A 20,931-nucleotide genomic window follows, 5' to 3' on the forward strand; every position below is an offset into this window, starting at 1 on the left:
AGCTTTCAATTATTCAGTACATTCTACAAAATGACAGCTTGAATCTGATTGGTTGCAACATCTCCACTATTTCAATCCCGCAGCTTAGTAAATATACCTCCCTTGTGTCCACATGCATACATAAGAATGTATAGAATAGTCTCCTTTCCTGACCTGTTATTTCACTTCGCTGATGTTCTAATCTAGTGTGTGTGTAAAATCTTATATCATTGTGCTAAATTAGGATAGAAAATAAGGTGTTGCTATAGGAAATGTGGTATTTATTTTCTTTTATACCTATCATGTGAGTGGTTCATAGTGGTTTGATAGACTGAGTTCTACTCAATTAAACACATTCTCCTGTCCCGTTTCTAAGGAAAACTGAGAAAAAAAACCGCCATGCCGTTTGCTGATCCCCATGATATATTTACCTCTCATCCATATAAGGTGCATATTTAAAGTGGACTCATTGCTTTCGTGCTATGGACTCCATCATTTTTGTATAGTGATGTCACTGCCTGAATGGATAGGTTGAATTTTGTTTCACAGCACAAAAGAGGTTTTTCAGCTTCGCATATACTGCATGTTCTGCGTTGCGTGCACTTTAAAGCACTGTGGGGTGAAATTATTCCAGATATTATAATTGTCAGGTGTCACAGTTGCTTTCAGTGCCCATGGTAAGGTTATTGAAAACACCTGAGGTCATATTGACAGGAATAGCTGTAGTCCAACATGAAGGCTGTAATTTAACATGTTATGGAAGATGGACATTGTGAAAACAATCCAGAATAAAAATAAAACAACTAGTTTAATGACATTTTAATTTTACACTGCACAAAATAATAATTGTAGCTCGTTACTTCACAAACCAAACCCAACTGACTAAACAGCAAATGGGATTTGCCCGGACATGTCCCCATCTCAGGCAACAGGAACCAGAAACTTGTAGTCTTTGTGCCCAAATGGGTGTATATAGTGTTTGGGGTTTATTTTGTTTCACTTTGGTTTATATAACATTTCCAGGAAAACAAAGTAAGTTGGCACATGCAGGAGATGCACAGGCGTATACCAACCATAACAAATACACAATATACAGTACAATCCACATAGAAGTGATGGTAAACACTGCAGAGACATTGCTTACAGTACAGTAGCAGGTTTATATAGTATACTGCAGGGAATTTGATAAGCTTTATGTAAAATGAGAAGCTGAATATTCCTACGGTGTCATTTTCCAGGGCTAGACAAATATACAGCATTTCCTAATAACAAATAAATAGCTGAAAGTAAACCGTAAATTAAAAGTAAGAGCAGTGTAGGGCATCCTAAATATAGGAAACCCCTTCAAACTAAGGAAAAACTGGTGTATTAGTAAGTCTTGCGTTCCAAGAGCTTGTATAGAAGGATAATAGGGCGTTTGTTGGGGTGAGAGGTGACCTCGTGGTCAGCAATATCATGGCAAGAAGCAGAACTAGAGAGCTGTTGGTGCCAGTGCAGGGAAGCGGAGAGGAGGACACTGGGCCCGCAGATTGCTAGTTCCCCATTATCTCGACAGGCCCCAGTGCTCTGCACCTGCTGCAACAATGGTAGTTCCGCTACTGGCAAGAAGACATTACTGTAGCCCTGCACTGTGTGCCTCTATCCCAATGGATTTACAATGGAGACCATGGTAAATGACAGTACCTGTACATTAAGCACCTCACGTTACATAGAATAGGTATGATGAGGAGCACCGTAGTCACTACGGTGCTCATCATCATACCTACGGCGTAGTGGGCGTTTGTGACCTGCTGGACAGAAAGGATGAACTATCTAGTGCAGTTTAGAAAATTAAAGCAGCTGTCAGATTAGTCGCTGTGGGTTACAGCGTGTTTTCATGTGCGCCAGTTTTCATACGGGGCAGCACGGTGGCTTAGTGGCAAGCACTTCTGCCTCACAGCACTGGAGTCATGAGTTCAATTCCCGACCATGGCCTTATCTGTGCGGAGTTTGTATGCTCTTCCCGTGTTTGTGTGGGTTTCCTCCGGGTGCTCCGGTTTCCTCCCACACGCCAAAAACATACTGATAAGTTAATTGGGTGCTATCAAAATTAACCCTAGTCTCTCTCTCTGTCTCTGTCTCTGTCTCTGTCTGTATTAGGGAATTTAGACTGTAAGCTCCAATGGGGCAGGGACTGATGTGAGTGAGTTCTCTGTACAGCGCTGCGGAATCAGTGGCGCTATAGAAATAAATGATGATGATAAATGACCCCATTTGTTATGTAAGGTGCATCTTATAATCTCCAGGTGTTATGACACTACAGGTCTCAGCATTCCCTGCCAGCTATCTGCTGGCACAGTTGCTGGCACTTGTGTTTTCACAATACCTGGAGAGCCACAGGTGGGCCAGGCCTGGTACAGCGTAACTCGGAGTCTGAGCTGCGTGTATTACATTCTCCAGCCATGTGTTTTTTCTTTTGTGTTGCACGATCTATTGTGACTTACCTGTTGCTGAATAGCCCTTGATATGTACATAGACACTAAAGAGCCTTGTGTGGGATGCGTTTGTCTTCAGCTGACAGGTCTTTTCAATGTATATTTAATTTATTTTTTTTAATACCTTTTTAAATGCAGTTTACCCAAGCACAATACTAGATAGACTGATTACACAAATACAGCAGAAAGGGCTTTTGTTAATGTGGTGTTAATCGTTTCATGTAAATGTATTTGACGTTAACAACATATTCATGCATTTTGGAGCCATTTTCTAGATAACATTACTGTTTTGTTTTTTTTTACCGTTGCGGTCTTAAAAAGATATTGCTTTAATATAATGCTAGTGTTTTTATTTAAGAATAATTGACAACATTTTTCCATGTTAATTTCTGTGTGAAAGAAATAGATTTTCTTGTCTGAGGTGGTATATTGAAAGTTGTTTGTAAATATGCATTTTAGACCATCTGGCTCCAAATCACTGCATGTGTTGATAGTATCAGTGATACCGACTAAGATCTTATTGGTAACAATTGGATATGAATTGGGAATGTTGGAAAATCCTGTCAGCCAACGCCCACAGTCCAATGTGCGTTTGCTCGTCATTGTCTGACTTCATCCACAGGCCTCACGTGGGTGAACATCGTAGAAAGTTCCACATTCTGGGCTTAGGCCGGACCGTGGCATCTGCCTGTGAGTAGTATATGGGCAGTTTTAGTGAGAAGAAGTTATATTTTATAGTTCTGAGGCTAGATGTAAAACCACAGACTGAGAGATAGATAGCGGAAGTAGCAGGCTCACCAACAGCACAGAGTAGTCCTGTCAGGTGGGGTCAAATGTACATCCCTCCCCTAATCTCTCTTCACTGTTGTACAAGGTCCTTCTCGTCATGTAGAGAATACACAGCCTTAATCCACACAGTCATTTGCATTGTTTTCCATATTGTTTACCCTCGGGCTTAGAATCTTGAGTGCTCTCATTTCCAATGGCAAATATAGGCAGTGAATGCAAATTAAATGGTGTAGAAAATATCAAATTAAAATACAAGCCTTTTTAGTACAACACTGTACTGTAGCATCTTACACACTCTTCATCTACATACAAAAGAATACATTCATTAGCTTTGGGCAGTGTAGAGAGAATCAACATTAAGATGAGGCGGAGGGGATTAAATTTTGGGTGGGTGATAGGTGAGTTCACATCAGTGTTTAAACCAACAAGAAAAACTAGTTGTAGATTTCATGGTTTCCGCTGAAAAGCAGACTAAAATGTCACACCAGGATGCCAGGTCTTGTACGGTCTATAAACCAACATCACTATCGCTGCCTCTCCCTTCCAAACACTCCCTGCAATGTTCTCATTAAGTGGCAACGTTTTCTGTACAGTGGCACAAAGCCTTACAGTCCCACAGTGGTTTAAATGTAAAAATCAGTGTGCAAAAGGTTCACTTTCATATATAAGCTGTTGCTGTTCAGTCTTATTTATGTTAATTCAGCCATTAGGTGGTGCTCTTCTGTTGCTGTCTTTGCAAGATGCATTAAAGAAAATATGTTTTCAGTAGAGATTGAGGGCCTGATTCATTAAGGAAAGCAAGTAAAAGAAAATGAGGACGTTTTCTCCTGGACAAAACCATGGTACAGTGCAAGGGGTGCAAATTAGTTTATTATTTTGCACATAAGTTAAATACTGGCTGTTTTTTTTCATGTAGCACACAAATACTTGATGGCTTTAATTTTACCCTGAAATTTAAAGTTGATCTAGGACATGCGCTATCCCAACTATGGGGGGAATTCAATTCCCCCCGACGTACCGCTGTGCTAAAACTATTACGGTAACAGTGCGCGTAATTACCGTTATTACGGTAATTCTAACGCTGGCTTTTTGCCTGAGCTGCGAGCAGAAAGCCCGGTTAATATTACCGTAATAACGTTAATATCTATAAAGCGGCGGTACTTGGAAGGGAATTGAATTCCCCTCTATAAATCTGCCATCATATTTTAAATTTATCTCCCCCTCCAATGTGACATGGTTTTGCCAAGGTGCAAAGTTACTAATGTTTTTTGCTTTCCTTTCCTTGATGAATCGGGCCCTTTGTGTCTTGCTGTAAATCACTTCAGAATTGGAGATCATTTTTACTCATAGCGTGTTTGAAGAGGATCTGCATTAATATTCATATAGCCAGTGCTGATATCTATAGTGTTACATGTAACATACCCTATGCAACCACACACTTACATTTTTTTAAATTTATTTTTTTAAGCACTCCATTTAAGTTTCAGGGACATTAATGTGTTGTTACATGCTACCCCAAAAATAAGCTCGTCTGGGCATAGCTCTAAAGTGCACATAATGAGAAAATTTCTGACGCTGTGTATTGGGGGTAAGGGGTCCCCCTTGGGCAAGCAAACAAAAAAAAACATGGGGTTGACAAGCCAGTAGTTTAACAAAGGGTATTAAATGGTCTTGATTTGTGCCTTTGTTGCAGTTAGTTCAAATGTATTTTGTATTTGTTTTGTTGTTGCTAGACATATATACTGTACAATATGCAGCTTTATTAATACTTGTGGTGCAGTCACGTTGCATGTGTATGACATACGTGTCCTGTTTGTAATGACTGACCGGTGCCCTCTACCCTATCTTGTCGATTAAACTTGGCCTAAAATATCACATATGTTAAATAAGTAATAAATAAAACCCAGAAGCATAGGTTGGCTATATTGGGGTTAATAATGAGTGCAGTGATATGAGCATGCTTGTGTGGGAATTCTGTGGTAAAAGCTGGATAATTGTGGTAGCTGCAGCTCTCGGTGGGAGATGTATGTTATAACCTGCCGAGCTGCAGTTGGTGTGGGCGGCGAGCAGCAGGTGTGTTTTAATATCTCTAGGCTACAGCTAATGTGACTTAAGAGGCTCGGCAGGTGGATACTGGTTTTTAAGCTAAGGCAGACTTTCTGGAGTGAACACATTAACACAGAATGGCTTCTAGAACCTCTGAACATTCTTTTTAAATGAAAACGCATCCCACCCTCTCCACTCTACACAGCCCCACACTATCCTTGTTTCCTTCCACGCTGTCCCTTTTGCACATCTGAGGTAAAATCAAGTATGCATTAACTCATTCATCTCCTCCCTGTGAGGGCTGAGTCCCGGGATCAAAGAGCATTTTGTGTGAACAAAGGGGGATTTGAGGGGTGAGTGGGACAACTGAGTGATGTTTTAGAGCAAGTGGGTGGTGTTTTGGGGTAAATGCGGTTCTGAAGGGAATAGGTTTTTTTTTTTGGGTGAATGGGGGGTTTGAGTGGAATTTGGGAGAAATATGAAAGACTTTTTGGAGTGCATTTTGGGTCTTTTCAAAGGGCACGTGGGTTCTTTTTCTTTGATAAAATGTAGCGTTTTAACTCATTACGGAGATTAAGGGTAATGTACAGCCCTTTGAAGGTTAGGGCCGCACATATGGCCCTTGAGGTGTATCCGGTTGCCCATCGCTGCTTTCAATGAACTTTGCCCTTAGTGGTCAAACATGAAAAATATCATAAATACTTGTATGCCATTACCAAACAATATGTTCTGAGCAATTTCCCAGATATTGGATTTTTAAACATAGAAACATAGAATTTGAAGGCAGATAAGAATGGCATGGCCCATGTAGTCTGCCCAATTTTTAACCTATGGTAACCTCAAACTTTATTTGATCCTTTATTCTTTGTAAGGATATCCTTATATTTATCCCAAGCATGTTTAAACTGCTCTACTGAATTAGCCTCTACCACCTCTGATGGGAGGATCTTCCACTTATCCACTACCTTTTCTGTGAAGTAGTTTTTCCTCAAATTTTCTCTCGGTCGCCATTTTAAATGACGTCATAATGCCCTGCCGTCATTACTGCTGTTCCTCATTTGTTAGAAGACTATTAAGTAGTTCTTTTGTCATTATGAAGGTCAGTCTGCATTTATTAACTGTTGTTTAAGTCACTTTAGTTACTATTTTATCGTGGTAGTCGCTGTCACCACCGCTTCCCTCCAGTCTCAGTGCATGTTCTTGTGTTCTAATATTTCTCTTCCTGAAGAATGTTTCCCTTTTCCTACCTTGTTAAAACCCTTGATATATTTGAATGTTTCTATCTTGTCCCCCCTGTTACCTTCTCTGCTACAAACAAAACAGCTATATAAACATTTGTTTAAATACAGTGGTTCAGTGTACAGTGCAGGAAGCCATTTTGTGTCGGCTGACCCATTATCCACAAGCATGCAACCTATTACTTCACGACCATACAGTGCCTCATGCTCACAAAGTCTTGAATTTTGTGCTGGTTTTTATGGTCCGAGCGCTCTCTAACATCCATGGGTTTTTAAATTTAATTTGGATTAACAAAAAGTAAACTGATACATGAGCCACATATCCTGTTAATTTCATTTGTGGGAAAGTAAAGATTGTGAGCTTAAGATTTGAAGGGGTATGTCGTTGCAAATCTGGGACACCTTCTGTAAAATTAAAGATTCACCTGAATATTTGTTTGGCGCACAACATGGCTGCCTCCAGACTGTAGGAGAATGGGTGGGTGCCAGGGAGGAGGCGGAGCTATGAGACTATGCTCCCTCCCTAGATAGTGGTGCAGCTTTAAGCGTCCTTTTGCCATTTGTCAGCAAATATATTTGAAATTGTTTATATTGTACTAACAATAAGTGCATAGAATATGCTGAGGTGTTATAGGATGACATCGCATGTTTAGGCCAGGATGTCTATATCACATTATGAACAATGGATAGAACTTGGACTGTTTCCTTTGGTAAATATTCCCTAATCCCCCCCCCATTTGCAGTATAAATGTGCTAGGTTAATATTAGCCTGCAGACTGTACCTTGATGATAAACAGGCTAATTTTGTAGGGTATTAACTTTCTTACCTAGAGCCTGGGCGGGCCTAGCTGGGCGTGTGACATATATTATTATTAGTGGCAATGCAACATTGAAGATGTGTTTTGTTTCTTACAACTCCCCTGCTTATTTCCGCCAAGCCTTGTAAGGTGTTCCCGACATGTGTTGTCAGGACGAGAGATCTGAGTTTCCGGTACTGTGCCATGGGAATAAAAATACCTGATCCCTAATAAACTGATAATCACTATCCCACTACTGTGCTGCGTTCTCTGTCCTGCTTCCCATCAATACAGTTCGTACAAATACCGGGCGGCCATTTGTGTGATTTACCTCAGGACAGTTTTGTGTCACCAAGAATAATATACCCTATTAATAATAATAAACAGGACTACATCGTTCTCTTTACTTGTCTATGAATGTTTGGTAAAACACAGGCAAACCTGATTCTTTACAGACAACCCACTGTCTCTAATGCTTGACCACACACGGAAATCACTGGACAACACGACCATTGAGACAGGCGTGGTGAGACTCAAAACACACAAACTTGGGTATAAAGCTAGGTACACTCTAGAGGTTGGTTTTTCAGCCTATTATTGGGTCAAACACCCGACAAACGACCGTTTTGCCTGATAGTGCAGTAGTGTGTATATTTACAGAATGAGCAACATTTGTTCCAAAGTACCGATCGTCGTTTCATTTGATTGCTCGTTCTGTTTAAAAATCTAGTTCCAATCACCGTCCGATCCTGTAGTGTGTGTGTGTGTGTGTGTGTGTGTGTGTGTGTGTGTGTGTGTGTGTGTGCACTCACGCGACTGTCTGCCCAGAGAGAGAGTAGGACCCTGTCACTGTGTCTGTGTTATTAAGTGTAGAGAGTGCTGTAGGTGGAATAATTTGTCTGTTTGTTCTGAGGCTGAATATTTTGTTCCAGAGTCACAGAAGCTAACATAATTTGTAATGACATTGTGGAAAAGTCAAAGTTTATTTCATGTGTTCTAATCAGTGTGATAGGAATGACCGGACTACACTGCTCTTGGAACTGGTGAAGAGCACAGATCTGAAGATATATCGTGTTTAGTGTGTACACATGAATCGGCAGACTGACTAGAACTTCAGTAGTTTGTATAATCGTTAGTGATAACGAATTGGTCTAAAGTTTTTGCAGTGTGTACCTAGACTTAGACGAGGTTTTGTCCATGTGTGTGTGCACATCAAGCGTGACTTATTGCCATATATATATATATATATTTATATTGAAATGCCAAAGTGTTGAGGCAAACGAGACTTTATTGGAAGCGTGCCCCTGAGTGACCAGATTCTGCAGAAATATGGAGGTCAAACCAAGGGCGGACCTGTACTTTATTTTAGCGGGGAGGTGATTTAGCATAGTCGTGCTCCCTTCATTCTTATTGGCTCCGCCCCTGGTCCCAATTGGCCCAACCCCTTTGATTGGCGTCTTGGCTAATTTTAAAGGGTGTGCTTGTGCTGCTAGGGAGAGGAGGTGTGGATTGCCCCAATCGCACCCCCCCTACCTTAGGATCCGCCACTGGGTCAAACTTATGCATTAATAAAGCATCTATTTATATAGTCAGTAAGACGAGTCAGAGTATATATTGTTTATCACATCTACCACATATAAGGTGAGAAGGGATGTGGTGTCATACTGTAGGGATTAATGATTCAGACGTGCTGTCTATGCGGCCAGTGAGGTATTACGGCCCCTCTTGTGCACAACAACGGGGAAATGGAAATAAGCCCCAAATGTGTCTCTTTAGGTATTTCACAGGGTCAATACTTAGTTCAAGAAGAAACATACAATGGCATAACTTGATATACGTCACGGAACAGCACCGACACACAGACTTTTACTCTTGCCACTTTTTTTGTTTTTAAACTTAAATCCAGTACTGAATTCTTACTTTTATCATGCCCTGTTCCCCTGCCATTAACAGGTGGTTTCCTTTCTATGAGCAAGGTTATTTGGGATGCACTTGTTGCTAGTTAATTGACTGACAACACTAGAAGAAGCTTCTTTGTTTTAGTTTAATAGCCGGGGGCCGTGCTACATTTCCAAACACGTTTTGCTTTGTCATATCGTTCACAGCGAAACCTCCTTTCTGTTGTTGTGATGGATAAATCCTTATTTACAGCCTGTTGGTTGCCTCTAGAGAATAACAATCTGCGGCCACTCTCAGATATGATATTACACATTTTCTGGGCTAGTTTCCACAATCACTGGATTCTAATAATGATTGAGGTCTAAATTTAACCATAGCAATAACCACTAATTAGGTGGGAGTTGTCCACTGATTGGCCACTTCAAGGAGGCGTTTGCTTAATCTCACCATACAGGACCTTTAAATAGATTACACGGTTGTAATGTAATCAGCAGGTCTGTTTTCCAATGCTATTATCTGCAAGCGTTTAATGTTAGAGATCGGTATCTTCGTTTTTGTTATTTTTGTCTATTTGTCTTTTGTTTTGGTTTTATGGTCTATGAAACCCAAATTTAAAAGGTCATAATATTCAACAAAGGCGCCCATTGATGTAGTAATTTTGCCTGCAGTTAGGGTCTTGGCCAGAGAAGCTTAAATATATGCATATTTAAGCTTCTCTGTAATGGATTATGCATGGGCAACTCTGGGATCTTCGGCAAAGTGACCACTCTTCTGTGAAGTTTTTTCCCTGTTTACCGGTAGCCCAGCGCTGCTGGTAAAAGGAGGATGTACTTCCACTGTAAGGGATTCTGCGAAGCCAGAAAGGCTTCAGCAGAATCCCATTCAGAAAGACAGGTAACGCAGTCCTGAGATGGTCATTCATTACCTGTCTGCGCAATGCAAAGTTTTTCAAATCTTTATGCATTGTAGAACATCGCAGTCTCCATAGTAATCTATGGGGACAGCGAAGACAAACGTTAAGTGGGTTATGGCGGAGAAATCCCTTCATGCATTCTGCGATGGACATTTAACAGAGAAAATAGCAGTTTCCATTACACTTTAATGCATAGACCCTTAATATCTGAAAGGGATTTTCCATATGTCAATCACGATGGCAGCTAAATCATTGCTATTTATTTATATAGCGCCACCAATTCCGCAGCGCTGTACAGAGAACATTTCTCATTTACATAGGTTCTTACCCCATTAGCCTTTACAATCTAAATCCATTGGAATGGTGATCAAATCGAACTATATATTTATACCTTTTTCATAGGTAACGTCTGTTTTCTGTGTTGCTCGCTATCTACACATTGAGTCAAATGGCATTGGATAGATTTTTATTGGGCATGCTGGTGGTAAATCCGGTCTCGTTGCTGACCTATGCATTTCTCTTTCTTTTTAATAAATTGGCTGCAAAAATATGTGTTGTGTGATTGTCCATAATAAGAGAAGGAAGAGTCCACCTTCTGATGGGGCAAAAGTCAGGAGCTCTGTTAGAATATGCCACTGGGACAAGCTTAGTTTAACTTGGACTTTCCCTAAGGGGGCAACAAATTCATACAGGAAAATGAGTTCACTATCACCTCTTTATCTGTGTTTTTAAATGTAGGGATAGTTCCTTCAGCCTGACGTGGTGAAACGTGGCTGACCCAACAGGAGGAAGTAAGTTGGGTGTAACATGTGGAACAAGATCTTCGGATGATTTTCACTAAAAAAAAAAATCCACATTCTTGGGACGAGTTAGACGACATTTTTTTATTCACAGTAGCGCTAGAAAGCAGTAAGTCACCCTAATGATTGTCATCCAGGCTCTGGTCGGAGAATTTCGAGGCTGCAGGGTACGCTTTGCTATTCAGTTTAAGTGTGGAACTTTATATGTTTCCTTAACTGTTAACAATGGTGAAGTTTTATACACGGAACCTTCGTTAATCTCTTAATTCACCCATACATTTGTCGATGTGGCCAAAAGACAGTTCCTGGATAATTTATTATATACAGATCCACACAACTCGGGGCCTTTTAAAAGCATTTGCAATATGCTCAAAATGTTTTATTTAAATACTTTCTGATATTTTTTCGGGGTATCTGACGCATAAGAAAGGTCCATTTGACGCATTACCTTTCCATTGTTGCAAATTTGCTGGCAGTAATAGCATAGCATTTGCTTATCGTTTAAAAAAAAACATTAGAATTCGGCTTTTAAAGCTTCCACTGCCAAAATAAAAACAAAACAAAGCATAAGAACACATAAACTTGCCACAAGAAGTTTATAGTTTTCACACATTTATAATATATAATTTTTATATTCAATTTTTGATACCCCCTTGTTAAGTGTGTGGTGAGAGGGAGGCGTACGTATTGCTTTCTGAAAATCAGACATTATTGTGATCATGTGGCAACGCCCTTGTAGGATAGCTTTCTGTTGTGAACCTGCCTGACATGAGATATACTCTACCTGCTCTTTACCTATCAAAACATGTTCCATCTTTCCATATTATGCACACGATAATGGTGCCACGGTTACAGGTGCACTAACTCAGTGCCCACGTCCAAGCCATATTTCATTTGTTTGTTTTTCCACTTTTTTGGCCACGTATTGAAGCGTGCATTGAGAACAGAGGTGTTGATAAAGTTTATTGTGATAGAATCAAAAATGTCTGACCTGTCCTCCCACTTTGTGCCAATGTCACCATGCTTTGTGCTCGTTACGAATCCTCTCTTGGATGGTGCAGTTTTGGTCACAAAGTGGTTAAACGTGAGGCATGCATGTATTTGCCTCACATTGTGTAGCAAAACAAAGAAAAGAAAATGTTTTAAACAGGCCCTTATTGAGGCGCGAGTTTTATTCCACACACATTTATTCCCGCCTAACTCCTAATAAATACTTTACACCTGTAAGAAAGGTTTTGTTGGAGGGTATGGTTCTTGTGTGTCATTAGCTTAAGGACATTTAACATTCTCTAGCTGACAATGTCCATAACAGGTTCATCTAGTTGACGTTTTACAGAGAAGTTTGCCCCTGCATATAGACAGATCTCATATACAGTATACTGGGTAATGATTCCTGAGTATAACTTGGTTATTATTCCTGTCATAACTTATACAAAAATCAATGTTTTTTGAGCATAATACTATTAAATGTATTAATCAGTAATTATTTGTGAATTAAATCACTTTTCATATAAACCTGGCAACTTTTTACCTCAGTTATATAATTTGCCTGATTAGGCCTGCAAATGAATAATTGATCAGCTTGAAGGAGTTTTCACCCTCAGACAATTCTGATTTACTAGTTTGCCCCAATATTTCTGCCTCGTTGATCAGCTATTCAGTTATATCTTTATATTGTTAGGCAAAAGTGTTTGTTTTTGTTGCCCTTGTGTACTACATAAAGCTGATGTATGGATAGAGCAGGATTGTGTCATATCAAAGTAAAGTCTACAACTGTCTGTTGTTATAAATGCATAGCTGAGAAACACAGAATGAACCCAGGTAATGGGATGCCTAGTACAAGTTTCAGGAGGGTATGTGCGAACCAAAGTTGTCTGAAAGTGGGCAAACACTGTATCCTTCTATACTGGCCCGGAAATAATCCAAAGGTGCAGTGTCAGTGAATGGGTTAATAGCCAGCTACATACATGAAATGCCTGTATGTGAGAGACTTGTGCATGCTGAATGAATAGCAGAAAGATATTCTCCAACAGATAAACCTGTTCTAGCCCTTTCCCATGTGTGATTCTCAGTAAATAGCAGTTTTCCCGGCAGTGGGCTGGTGTCTTGTTTAACTTCTTCATTTCTGGCTTTGGGCTCTAATCTTTGAAGAATAAGTGGCTGTAAAATGAATGATTCTGTCAGCACTTCTGTAATATGAAAAATTAGATAACCGTATCGGCTCCAATGTCAACTTAATGCCTAACTGAATTGAAAAGTGTAGAATCATACGTATTATTATACCAGTGCTTGATATCTAATAGTTCCTGTGATCTTGATCTGCTATCAATGCCGCTAGTCATAGACCTATATACTGTCTCCGTATACATTATCATCATTTATTTATATAGCGCCACTGATTCCGCAGCGCTGTACAGAGAACTCACTCACATCAGTCCCTGCCCCATTATAGCTTACAGTCTAAATTCCCTAACATACACACACACACAGACAGACACACAGACTAGGGTCAATTTTGATAGCAGCCAATTAACCTATTAGTATGTTTTTGGAGTGTGGGAGGAAACCGGAGCACTCGGAGGAAACCCACGCAAATACGGGAAGAGCATACAAACTCCACACAGATAAGGTCATGGTCGGGAATTGAACTCATGACCCCAGCGCTGTGAGGCAGAAGTGCTAACCACTTAGCCACATGTCCTATAGTTGTCCCGTTTAGTCTGGTCCTCTGTGTATTCCAAGCATGCATACATTACTTTTTTTTTTTTTTTTATAACTACGTCTGCTGGAAGCTTGATCCAAGCATCTACTACTCCTTCAGTCTTCTCCTATTACTTCTGAGCTTTCTGTCCCCTTCTAGTGAACACCCCCCTCTTGGAACGTCTTCTCTCCCTGTCTCACATGCAGGGAGAAGGAGGGGACGTTGCAGGTGAATGTTCTTCTGGCAAGCTGGACTTATTATTACACACTAAAAACCAGTAAAGCAACCTGCTCACCGCTTGTCTGTGTAAGGTCATTGTTCTGCAGCCAGGTACTGCCTCAGAACATACCCTGGGAAAGAGTGTTTCCGTTGCGAGTCTTCAGTTGTGCCCACAGGCTACACATTACTGTAGGCCATAAGCGAGCTTTTAAATGACTTGCTGCTAGGAGAGGAACCTGCGTAGGCTCTATTATTCTATGTGTATATCTGCCAAGAGGAAGCCCCGAGGTGCAGCCTTCAGAGCTGACAAGTGTTTGCATTGTGCTCACCAGGCGAGCGCCTTGGACGGCTGCAGAGGAATTCAGAAGTTAATCTAGACGCTCTGGTTGAATAGACAGAGAGAGAAAATCGCAACACGGCAATGTATAGTACAATTGTGGGCTATTGTGTGTATTGTATGTGCTGTATCCATGGACATGAGGAGCTGCTGTGTGCTACAAAGATGTGGTTACAGTGATATATGCAGGATTATATTCTGCTTTATGTCTGCACACACAGCCTGGTTATTCTGCATGGTTCTCTTACTAGGAGTGCAGGCTGCCACCATGATTACACTGACAAGACCATATACTGTGCACAGATCAACAGAGAAGTGCCACACAAAGTGCCAGGAATATCTTTTGAGTAGAGATTTTGAAAACTGTTCAGCAGAAGTCACCTTATTTTGCATGTGGTCGCAAAGTATCCCTGACGGAATTTATCCTAAAGTATTCTACGCGAAATTCCCCCTAACATTTTTGTTACATTTGGGGGTAAATGTACTAAAGTGTGATTTTCACAAATCGCTGATATTCGGCGACGTTGCCGGCTAAATTTAAAGCGGCAATGTGATTAAAGGCAAAACTTGCCTTTAATCACATTGCCGTTTTAAATTTAGCCAGCAATGTCACCAAAGATCATAATCATCATTTATATAGTGCCAGCACGTTCCATAGCACTTTACAATTGGGAACAAACAGTAATAAAACAATACTGGTTAGTATATACAGAGAGGTAAGAATTCTCTGCTCACAAGCTTACAATCTATGGGACAATGGGTTGATACACAAGGGTAAGTGCTACATCATATTAATTATTTGTCCAGCTAGAATGCAAAGGTTACAAAGTATTTAGTGGGCTGTATGCTCAGTCACACAACTATGTTGGTCATAGGGTTGGCTTGTGTTAGCTGTGTAGAGGGTGGTAATAGGGCAACCTAGGGAGATTAAGATGCTGGTTGAGGAATATTATAAGCTTGTCTGAAGAGGTGGGTTTTCAGAGAAGGCTTGAAGGTTTGAAGACTAGAGGAAAGTCTTACTGTGCGAGGAAGTGAATTCCACAGAGTGGGTACAGCCCAAAAAAAGTCCTGTAAGCGGGAATGGGAGGATGTGATGAGAGTGGGCGAGAGACGCAGAACGGAGATGTCGAGTTGGGAGATATTTTGAGACAAGTGGGGAGCACTACCATAACCATTGATGAGGCTGCTGAAAATGTTGTCTCTCTATTCAACCTTCTTATTTTTCATTGAATTTATGCAAATATGGGTTGAAAATAGTCTGAACATCATAGGAACAGCACCTCTGTGAATAAAACATTAGGGAAGTGATTGAATGATTGGTTTTATAGTTGAGTGAGGCTTCTGTGAACTTTTGTACAAATTAAATTCCATGGTGGATCAAACCATTTTGCTGAGGTGCAAATTTCTGGGGGTACAATCTTTTGAGGTCTTATTTTGCTTTGCCATTCCGCACTAAGTTTGTAAATTTACGTTTCTCAGAATTTATAGTCTATAAATGGAGCTGGGAATAGGACTGTCAATTTTTTTCTGGCCTGTGGTGGGGTGTGAATTCTGAGTAGAACAAAAATGTAAGTAAAATTCCGGGCAGAACACTTAATGCTAAATTCTGTCAGAGACCTGTACAAAGTTCTACAGCCAAATGCTGAATATTCCATGAAACAGTTGTCAACATTTCACTGATCTCTAGTTGGTTTCTAAATTTATTAACTTTTGTCCAAATCCTCTATAAAACATGGAAGTGTCCATGTTTGGTAAAAGATCTCTGTAGTGTTCTCGAGGCATCGAGCTTCGGTTCTCACCCGGACTTGGGACCACTGAGACGAGAGATTTGATCGACTGACGTAAATTGCATCAAACTTCCAATCAGTGGTTGTCATTTGTGTTGTGGTATCAGATTTGTCATCTCCCTAAGCGGCCTCAGGAACTATTGAGCAGATGTTCCCAGCGCAAGTACCTCCTGGGTCCCAGAGATAGAAACAAAGGGCTGTGAGGGTTTTATAAAACCCCAATTACTTGTAATGTGAGTGAAACCTCGATTTTCCATCCCTCTTCAGCTTAACGCAAGTTTCCTCTTTGTGTCTCACAGTTGTACCTGTTATATTGAAGGCTCTGGTGTACGATGAGAAGCGAGGAGCTTGCAGTGTGGGCTCTAATGTTCGAGACGCCGCCTGTTATGTGTGCTGGGCCTTTGCCCGGGCCTACGAACCCGCTGAAATGAAGCCGTTTGTAAATTTGATTGCAAGGTAAGTGTAATAAATATTATTGTTTCTCCTGGTTCTAAGCCCCAGTCTGTGGTACACCTGTCACCGGCAAATAGTACATGTGCCTCTCGAATATTGATCATTGGAAGCAAATTACATACAGTGATATGAAACAGAAGGTAAAGATGGCCTTGCCAGATGAGCTTACAATCTGAGAGGTGTGGGGAAAGATAGATACCTAAGTAGCAGAATAACAATTGTAACTGCTGGTGTGGGAAGTGTGTGGGGTTATGTTCAATGGCCAATAATAAAGCAGTCATTGCTGACCAACATTGATGTGCAGTTTCCGGTACTGCCCCACTGTTGGAACAAGGAGAGACACATGACGGTGGAGACACGTAACCAGTCACTGTAGGAATCTTAAAACTGTCAGCTGATGTCACCATAACTGTCCTTCACGATCTGTTTTTACTGAACCTCCTGCCTCTTCTGGTTCTCGGAAATGGTTGAATGTCTTCTCTTGCCTATCTCAGTTTCTTTTGAAGGTGTATGTTTCTCCTGTGCACAACTGTTATTGTTATCTTGATTGTGACTTTTGTGTTAGGAATAATATAACCACTAATAAAGTTCTCTTATCGAATGTACTCCAAATGCAAAGGTTCCTGTTGGTGGGTCCTGCTAAAAAATATTGGCCGCATATACTGTGTGTTCAGGAAAGTCCTACTCTTTTAGGTCAGAAATTGCTCACACTTAAACAAGTTTGGGTGCCTGGCTGTTTTGTAAATCATCAAGCATCAGGTATCTAGTGCCTCTTCCTAAATGTGCATCTGGCCTGGCCAATGGAGTAAGACAGTTTAGTGGTTTCCCTCAACATCTGCAAGACCTTTGCTTTGTTAGAATGGAGATACATGTGGGAAGTTCTTAAGTGGGTTGGTTGGGCCCTACAGTGGGTAAAATTACTTAATAGTTCCTATCTGTTGAACCTTTAGCAAAGGTAATGAGGTAACTTTCAAAGGTTAGGCGTCCCCTTGTCGAAAATACCTCTTTATGCAGACAATATCTTGATTTATTTAGATTATCCTGGTGAACACCCGATGGCATTGCAGTAAATTGGGTAATTTTGGTAACTTTTGAGGTCTTTGCGTTAGTTGTGAGAAGTCTGTTGTTTCCCACCAGTGAAGGTTTCTTTGCCAAGTAGGTCCTCTGTTATCCCCTCTCTTACAGTTGAAGATTGGGAGGACATTGAGGAATATTCTTCATTAAAATTATTAGTGCAGGAAGCTTTCTAATTCAATTTAAATGTATCCATTGTCTGTATTTTTGTGTTGTCCTCTCCCATATGTCCTAGTTGGCCCTTGTAAGATTGTACATTCGTTCATGCCCATTATAGTGCTACAATTTGGTATGCGGCACATACGTTTACGAATCATACGTTGGGCTACCTTAGAGTCTGATCTGCTGGAGTTCCTCTAATAAATAATGTTGTACCCGAAAGGCACCCCTACTTGTTTTATTGATGGTTGCTTTTCTAGGCAAAGAGCGCTACCTATCTAAATTAAATCAGAACAGGTCAGCCACTATAATTATAAACTTGCCGACAATATAGGAGCTGTCTAAAACTTCCGAAATAGTCTGACAGCGTTGGCTCAAGTCTTTGGAGACATCTGTTAGACCTGGCTAGAAGGGTTTGAGGGTGTTCCTGGTGGCTAAGGTTTCTCTTCCATTAGTTTATCCTTATTGTTTATATTTAAGCTTAAAAATACTTATCTAAACAAGATTGACAAGCTGTGCACAAATAATACTTAGTATTTATTTATTAAAGGTGTTGTTTAAGTATATTATATACAGTATTTCTTTTTAAATAATAACCTCTGAGCTGCTCCAGAATATTATAATCATTTGTTTCAGGTTCTGTCGTTGTGCAGGATCCATGTTGATTTAAAAACAATAAAAATAAAAAAAATAAAATACAAAGTTGAAAGGCGTAGATCTGACACAGGGTGCTTGACACGATCTAATTTATTGCCGTGATTATGGTCAAGATTACAAGCAAACTTGAAGGCTCTTAATGAACGTGAATCATCCCACAAAATGTGAATTGATTAACACTGTAGGGCGTATGGAACCATATGAAAGTATTGGAGCTTAGTAAGTGCGTTTTTATAGCAGGCTGGAAGTGTAAGCCGTGCTGAGGTGTGGTGTCTCAGTATCACCACTCCCTGTGCTCAGACTTATTTTTTTATTTTACATAATTATTAAATTTGGAAAAATTAACCATATTCTTGTGTATTTCCTTGAATCTATGTTTTCTCATTTTTATTCCCTCAGTAGGTTTTTGTGTGCTCCGTCTTGGAGTCAATGGCGAATTAAAGGGATACTATGACACAAAATGGTGCAATTAAAGTGTATGTTGGTAGATAGCTGTTGTTTTATTGTTGGAGATGCAGCTATTGTTGTTGTTGCTTACTTTCTCTACAGCAAACAACAGTAACGTAGTATTAATACTAATGGAAGGACCTGTAAATACTTCCTTCCAACCCTGCACCCCCGCAAAAAACTAAAAATAGTTCAATCACAATAAATCTGCCCCCTGGCGGCTGACCATGTTGGCTACACCACCCCTCTTGGGGTCTTAAAATCAGAAGGGAAGTAGGGCAGATTGCAACCTCTGATGAGTCCAGATGTGGTTAAGACTAGATGCCCATTAAACTCAGGAACTGGAATATTGGAAATGGACAATTGAAGCTGTTGGACACTCTTGTCTTCACAAATATCTAAATATTTATTTGGAATCACTCTAGTCTCAAAATTGTATGATTTAGTTGTTGTTTTAGCACTTCAATACACTTAGGGTGTATGTGACACAATAGATGTTGATATTTCTATTAGGTGTCATTTTCCTTCTAATAACTGTGGAACTAAACCTGAAAATATCTGGTATTTTGTTTAACTAATCAGCAACTGTATAGAAATGTCATCCTTCCTCGCTGATCACCATGACCAGCTAAGAGTAGCAGTTCCTGGTGCCATGGTGCGTGGTTTCTGGTCCGTAGTTCCTGTCACCGCGGCGCTGGGGTTCCTGTCACCGCGGCGCTGGGGTTCCTGTCACCGCGGCGCTGGGGTTCCTGTCACCGCGGCGCTGGGGTTCCTGTCACCGCGGCGCTGGGGTTCCTGTCCCTGTAACGGTGCTTGTTACATAAATGATGGCTTCTTATGTGTAGCTGCATTTAGTATCGCAGTGGACTGATTTGTTATCCATCCCATCATGGCAAATTCAGGGATTTAATCTACTGGGATGGTAATAGGCAGTTGGGATTTTGGGGGGTTTTCATGTTATTTTTGCTTAAAATGCTCAACACAGGGCATGTAATTGGTATTGGTCGTATTGTCAGGAGTCCCAAGTTGCTTTTCAAACTTAATTGTAAAGATACAATTAATCCTGATCATTAAAAGTGATGTGTTTGGAGGCTTTATTATCACATTTAAAGTGCTGACAGGCTGCAAGCTATTTAATGTGACTCGCTGAAATCTCAGAGAACCGGAACGGATTTGGCAATGGTTGTCTCTGTACAACCGGTTGTGAAGGTTAATTCTGCCCTTCCCAAATGTATCCAAACTCCCAACCCACGCGTAGGAGGGGAAAATAACCTATTTACAAAACAGACAGCACTGGCCTTACCTTAGCCTGGAGTGCCTGTTTGCTGTGGTTGGATACAAACATTAGGAGGAAACTGCTGCCTCTTGGGGGAATGATTATTGAAGACTTACTGCTCTGTCCTGGTAGTGTTGCAGTCCTAAATCCAGCCGTGTCATTCCCAATCCTAATGTAAACCTGTGGCAGCACGTTGATATTAAAGTCCTGCTGATTGGCCTCTACCTGTCCTGTTCTGCACCATGCATATTTAAGGCTGCATTGGGTGTCAGAAATACCATCATTGTGACAGACATCCCATGAGTATATTAAAGCTTAGTCACAGTGATAAATGAAAGAACAGGGCAGCTTTGTCCAAATATTTCTTGGTAAATTCAAAAAAGTATATTTCCTTGATAATTTTGTGACTGGTGGTCAGCGTTCCATTGGTGTCTTATAAATTCCATTAGTGCATTGGAGCTGCTGGTTTATGACCCCACATCTATTTTTCCCACAAACGCCACCGTTTGTAAGGGAAAGCGCAAAGGTATTGGGGCTAAGATGACCGCATCTGTAGGGGTGTAACATTCTGTATCTTTTGATAAGAGGAGCTTGGTAAGTCAAGGTATTACTTGCTGAGTGCCAGGTAGGGGGATAGATGTGCACCCATTTACACAAGCAAGATTGTGCTTTGCAGGACTAGATTATTTTAGCAAGATGACGGAATGGTTGAGATGCATTTAAGGGGAGGTGGGTTGGTTTACCCGTTGCGTTGTGGGGGTGGGGGGATTGTAGAAGTACTCGGTAGGTACAGGTAATCTCTTGTCATCCTATGCTTTCACTGGGATGCCTTTTGCTTCTCCATTTAGCAGTCTGTATGGGAAAGCACATTTCTATATCCATGTTG

The 20,931-nt window shown here is 40.6% G+C and overlaps 1 protein-coding gene across 1 annotated transcript in view; it reads left to right on the plus strand.

Annotated features, from left to right (window-relative positions):
• The window catches only part of TBCD (tubulin folding cofactor D), a 187,095-nt gene that overhangs the window by 65,693 nt on the left and 100,471 nt on the right, over nt 1–20,931 (plus strand). Inside the window, exon 15 of the mRNA XM_075178183.1 lies at nt 16,279–16,435. Coding sequence (XP_075034284.1) covers nt 16,279–16,435 — 157 coding nt within the window. The remainder of the gene's footprint in view (nt 1–16,278; nt 16,436–20,931) is intronic.

Source organism: Mixophyes fleayi, chromosome 6 (genome assembly GCF_038048845.1).
Source record: "Mixophyes fleayi isolate aMixFle1 chromosome 6, aMixFle1.hap1, whole genome shotgun sequence".
Lineage (NCBI taxonomy): Eukaryota > Metazoa > Chordata > Amphibia > Anura > Limnodynastidae > Mixophyes > Mixophyes fleayi.